Source organism: Cajanus cajan, chromosome 9 (genome assembly GCF_000230855.2).
Source record: "Cajanus cajan strain Asha chromosome 9, NIPB_CcT2T_4, whole genome shotgun sequence".
NCBI classification, from domain to species: domain Eukaryota; kingdom Viridiplantae; phylum Streptophyta; class Magnoliopsida; order Fabales; family Fabaceae; genus Cajanus; species Cajanus cajan.
In genome coordinates this window covers 19,898,264-19,904,487 of record NC_138525.1, presented here as the reverse complement: position 1 = coordinate 19,904,487, position 6,224 = coordinate 19,898,264, and the positions used below count along the sequence as shown (strand labels likewise).

Here is a 6,224-nt window from a genome sequence, read left to right as displayed (position 1 = left end):
TATATATGTATTTGAGTGAAAGTGTGTCTTTCATGCACTTTTATTCATTTAAAATATCTTAAAAATTCACAAACATGAATTAAGAGATGAAAAAATATGTCTAAAATTTGTTATAGATTTAAAACAAATGTTTAAAATTTTAAATTGTTTTCAATTATTTACTTGTAAAAATATTTTTAATATTAAATTCTAAGATATTATAATGACTTATGTTTATTTCTTTTTTTAAAATATTAAAAATCTTAATTTTATAATATAAAAAATTTTAAAAATAAAATTTATAATAAAAAAAGAAATAAATAAATTTAAAGTTTAATTGATGAGTGATAAAAGAAGGAAGAATACACTGACAAACTCAAAGGGAGAAATCACAATTTTGCTTAGAAGATTATTTGTGTTTAAGATCTATTCGCATTTCATTCTATTTAGATAAATCCTAATACATTCATTTTATATATATATATATATATATATTTTTTTTTTTTTTCAATTTAATTTATTGATTTTTTTTTTCTTTCATGCCTTTGGTTCTACACGGATCAATCTATTCTCTCTGCAGTTTCTTTTGTTTCACTCTGATAAAATAAAAAAACTCCAAAAATTAGAAACCCTAATTATCAATGGTCACCACTGCTAAATCTTCAAACCATCACTCGCGGCCTAGTGCCCCGCCACCGGCGCAGCCTATAGATGGCAGCAGCCCGAAGTTCTGGCGAAAAAATCTTTCCTCGCCTTGGGCTCAGGTGGTTTGCGGCGGCGAGCCAGAATCAGTAGCTGACATTAACCAATCGCCACCTTCGCCATCATCGTCGTCGTCTCTGGTGGCTGACCAATTGCCGTTGTCAGAGTGTTCTCCTAAGGTGCTTTTATCGTCTTCGCCTGTGCATAATTGTAATACTGTTGGTGCTGCAGATTGCTCTGAGAGTTGTGAGGGCAATGTGGATCGCTTTAAGAAGCCCATTTGGAAGAAGCCCTCGAACGGAGTTGAGTGTGGACCTGTAATGGGCGCTGAATCGTGGCCCGCTTTGTCTGTATCCACCAAAGGTTCTGCCAAATTGTCAGCTGAATCTTCCTCCAAGACGGTCGTTGATGGATCACTCTCAACTTCTCAGGTTTTGTTCAAATACATGTCTTAATTCTCTGCTTAAATTTTCTTTTTTGTGTAATAAATTATGGATTTATTTATTTGTAAAGACATGATAAAGAACATTTAAAAAAAAATATTATGTTAATGATAATGAGTGGTGACTATAATCTGTTTGCATGACATTTTTATGATGTTAGCAGGGGCCAATGACTTCACAATCTTCTTCTCGGAAACAGGTTACTACTGATGCAAGACATAACTCTGTAACCAATTATAATGGTCTTAATAGACCGAGACCGAGACCGATGAGGCGAGTAAGTGGCAACAGCAGTGGGTCTGTTGGCCCTTCACAGAGCAACTTCTCCAACCCTCCCCTGCCACCACCACCCCCGCCTTTTCCTGTATACCAGCTCCCACCAGTTAGCTATGGTAATATGGTATCTGGAACCCGTGATCCTGTTACAAGAGATCAATACTGGGACAATAACTGGGATGCAAGACCAATTGTTGGGGGTTTTATGCCTATAATGAACGAATATCAGGGTTCCTCTCGTAGGGGTTACTTTGGGCCGCCTCATCCACGTGGAGATGGTTCCTATCATAATAGCAGGCGTGATGATCGTGGAAATTATGTGAGTACTAGAGATGCTTTTTTACCTCAATCAAGGATGCCTCCAAGAGGATTACTGAGGCACCCACCACCTAGTACTGCTGCAACTCAGCCCATTGGATCATATGCTAACCCCATGGGTTTTTCTGGTTAGTTTATTTCTCCTTGACATCAATATTTTCTTATAAAATAAAATGTAACTAATGTTTTTATTTTTATTTTTTATTTTAGAGTTCTATTATTATCGACCTGTAGCAGTGGAACAGTTTACAGGTGTGCCATACTTCACTCATGGCCCCCCTCCTGCAACATATTTCTCTGCTGCAGAACCTCTCTCCAATTTGATACTCAAGCAGATTGAATATTACTTTTGGTAAATTTAATGTATTGCTTATTGTTTAGTCTATCATAAATAATTGGATTCTCTATTCATGTGAGAATTGATTTTTGCAGTGATGATAATTTAGTGAGAGATGAGTTTTTAAAGTCCAAAATGGATGATCAGGGCTGGGTTCCTGTTACTTTGATAGCGGACTTCCCTCGAGTAAGCTATTTGTGCTTGTTAAGCATTACTTGCTGCATTTCTTAGTTAAGCATTACTTGCTGCATTTCTTGAAATTTTTTTTGCTATTTTTTAATATTGTTGCCATTGAAGGATTTTCCATTATTAAAGTAATGCTGCACCCGACAGAAATGATAAAATTGGATTTTTATCTCAATAAAACAAAAATCTTTTGACTTAAAAGTTTGAAATTTGTTGTTTGTGACTGTTTGAGTTGTAATTCTTTTCAAATATTACTTTTGCAAGAGTTTTATATTTAAATTGTTATAATTATTCATTTTGCTGAAATTTGTGTGTGGGAGACACTATATGTAGTCTGTTTAGGATGGTTATGTGTTTCGGTGAGTTTTAATATTAAATTTTCTTTTTATTTAATTTTATTTTTTAAATTATTTTATTTTATAATTTTCTTGTATATGTGGCCACATTTTGTTTTTCTTTGCTTTAATATCTTCATGTATTGAGTATATGAATTGCTGCTGTTATGGATGGTGGAATCTTTAAAAGATCCTATAGATGCTTGTTATGGTGTTATCAAGAAAAATAAAGGAAACACAAATAATTAATTTTTTCAGGGTAAAAAATGTTAGTTTATGATGTCTTAATAGAGAAATAGGCATCCATAAAATATTTAATTTTGAGTTTGGATATTAATTTAGCAAATTGTCAAAATTTAATGGAAATATGTTTTATATGTTGATAAATTCATTTAGGAGATAGATAAGATAACATTTGAAAGAATGAAAATTTTTCTCACCGATCAGTATGCAAAAAATGTGAAAATCGTGTATAAGATTAAAAAATCATCAAAATTTAATGTGTTTTGGGGGCCCTGCTGAAACAGAGGTATGAATTTATGCTGGGTCATATTATTTCCATCATTAAATGGAACATAAACATCGTAGGGAATTTATTCGGTTAGGTCATTGACTTCTTATTTAATTTTTTTTTCAAATGAAGATGAGTTTATTATAATCAAGGTGACAAGGTGATGAAATTGGATTTTCTGAAAAGTCACCTTGAATCTGTTTATAAATCTTTGATCACTTATAAAAGGTTTTAATACTTTTCAAGTTTTTGTCTTGAACTTGTTTGTATTTATACACACAATATATTTTATATGAAAGATATGAGAGTAAGGTTATATTATGTGATTATAGTAGGTCATTATATGAAAATTCATGCACATAACCCACGGTTGAATGAAATTTAGAGAGAAATGGAATGAAATTTATATTTTTTTATGGTTATCATTCTCTTATTTTAAAATTTTTTAAAATGAAATTAATAAAATGAGGGATTGTTGCATAACACTTCAACTGTTTTTTTATTAATTATTAAAAATATAAAAATATTTTATCTCTAGAATCAGAAACAAATAATAACACATTTTCCTTCAAAGTCATTCATCCAAATTCAAACATATCACATGTAGAAATCAAACCTAATTTAACAATGGAGGATTGGAGGCCTAATGTACATTGCATTTTATGTTTTCTTTTTGATAGAAATGAAATATGTTAGTTTTTATTCTTCTATTAAGAGTGAAAATGAGAAAATTGGAAAAAGTAAAAGTATTTGTTAGTCTATTTGTGTTCTTAATCAAATTTTCCCTATACCTCATTGTACATGCAATTTAAAAATATGTGGTAACCTTTTATCAACATTTAATCTACTCTCGAAACTTAGTCTTACAAGTTTTGTAATTAAAAGTTGTGATGGATAAGTGATTTGTTACTCATTGTAAATGTCAGAATTCTTGTTTATGTTTTTGATATAACCGAAAATTTCTCATAAATACTTTGTGCCTTAAGTTTTTTTTTATTTAATGAAATATTTTTTTTGCAGGTTAGAAATTTGACAAGTAACATTCAGTTGATACTGGATTCTCTGAGAACTTCTTTGGTCGTGGAAGTGCAGGTAAGCTCTCATATTATAGTATTTTTTTATTATGTATTTTATACATTTTTTTATGTTTAATCTGTTATGTTTTTCAACTGTTTAGTTCTCTTAACATTTTTTACAGGGTGACAAGTTGAGACGAAAAAATGAGTGGTCGGCATGGGTGTTAGCTGCTGATTCTGGTGGTTCAGTATCTCCTCTTGCATGGAGACACAGTAATCTGACATCTAATTTTCAAAATATCACATTGGAAGAAACGACTAAAGATGAAAGTTCAACAGAATCTAGCACTCAGTCTCAACTCCCAAATGGTAGTGATGGTACAGGAAGCCGTTAAAACTGTACTTACATAATCTACCCCAACCAGTGGTCTTTGATTTTAAAAGTTTTTTCTTTTCTTTTTTGTTTTGGAGGTAATGGTAATAGAGATGGAAGTTTATTCTTCTAGGGTCTCAATTTTGATAGTAATTTTGAGTGAAGTAATGGAAATAAATAAGAATTATTCACAATTATTATTGTCTAAAGGAGAAAAAAGAGAAAAATTAGACAAAAAATTTCAGAATTTTGATTGAGGCAGATTTAATAAAGTTTATTGATTTGTATATAGATTAAATTTGCGGTGAATGATTTTTTTATTTTTTATTTTTTTATTTATGATTTATGGTAGCAGTTGCAGATAAACTAAATAAAAGTGTTTTGCTTGAATTGTTTTCTGAGTTGAAGGGTTAATGAATATGATTAATAGTTATTGTTATTATTATTTGTCTTTTAAAATTTTTTTTCTTAAAGTTTATTTCTTCAAATGTTCTTTTGTTGTTTTTTTTTTTAATTTTCATGTAATTTTTAGTTTATGATAAAAATTATCGATTTGTTGGTCCCCATGGTTTTTTTCAAACCCAAATATATTTAGTCCAGCCATCATTGTTAATTATTTTTGTAACTTCAATCTATTTCTTGTTGATTTCTGCTCTTTCTGTTAGTTAGCTGTTATTGTTAAGGTAGGAAGAATGTGAAAGTTTCAGCTCCCCCTTACTTAGCTATTTTGCTATTATTAAGGCTGGAAGAATGTGAATGGGAGGATGGAGTGTTCTAAGATACGGAAGCAAAAAAAAAAAAAAAAAAAACGTAAGAGTGTTGTTTGAAATAAAAGTTAATGTCTTTTAATTTAAAAAAAAATGTTTAAAAAAATTAATAAATAACTTTAATTTAGTTTTTATACCATATAATGTATATTTTGTAATTTGATCAATGAAATTGTCATTTCTTTTTAGTTAATTTGATTTCTAAAGCTAAAAAAATGTAAATTCAATTGTTGATTTCAGATAATTATTAGTTATTTGAGATAGATTAAAAAAGACCATTAGATTATAGATTATATTTAAGGAGTGTGTTTTTTAATTTTAGATTGCTAGTATTTTTATGAGTTAAATTGATTTTTTTAATAATTTTAAAAGAATTAATTCGAGGTAGAATATTAACTTTAGGAATCTAATTAATGTTTAACCTACTTTTTAGATTTATAAAAAGTAAGTATTCCAAATTGATTTTTATAAAACTAATACGTATTTTTACTTTTTCAATAAAATTTTTATTCTCAAATTCATCCTATATATTTTATTGTTTTTAAAATTACTCATTTGTTGCAGTTGTATGATTACTTATTTTACATTTTAATCATTTCTTTTACAATTACATGCTCTTAAAATATATATATATATATATATATATATATATATAAATATAAAAATATCTTTTTCTCCAGTCTTATTTTATTAAATGGATAGATTTTTTTAAAATGACTTAATTTGATTATTTATTTTATATTTATTGTTCTATTTTTTTTCTTTAAAAAATCAAACTGGCTTTATAAAAGTGATTTAGTTAACTAAACTATTTTTATAAAAGTGATTTAATTTTTATAATCTAATTTAATATTTTTTCATATATCACTATCTAAATCTATTAATCAATAAACATATTCTAACAAAATGTTTGAATCAAATTAAAGTAAAAACAACAATTTTTCATACACCACTATCTATAAATCTATTAATTAATAAACA

At 28.5% G+C, this 6,224-nt stretch overlaps 1 protein-coding gene across 2 annotated transcripts; it reads left to right on the top strand.

Moving 5' to 3' along the window:
* The first annotated feature begins 534 nt into the window (after nt 1–534).
* On the top strand, nt 535–4,808 carry LOC109791588 (la-related protein 1C). Of its 2 annotated transcripts, none has more exons than XM_083063811.1 (6): nt 535–1,112; nt 1,324–1,846; nt 1,929–2,070; nt 2,151–2,241; nt 4,108–4,179; nt 4,286–4,808. In XM_083063811.1, the coding sequence occupies exons 1-6, from the start codon at nt 621–623 to the stop codon at nt 4,496–4,498; spliced, it is 1,533 nt and encodes a 510-aa protein (XP_082919937.1). In that variant the 5' UTR covers nt 535–620; the 3' UTR covers nt 4,499–4,808. The 2 variants fall into 2 exon arrangements, with proteins under 2 accessions (XP_082919937.1, XP_020206485.1); XM_020350896.3 differs by having other exon boundaries at nt 536–1,112; nt 1,288–1,846.
* The last annotated feature ends 1,416 nt before the right edge of the window (nt 4,809–6,224 follow it).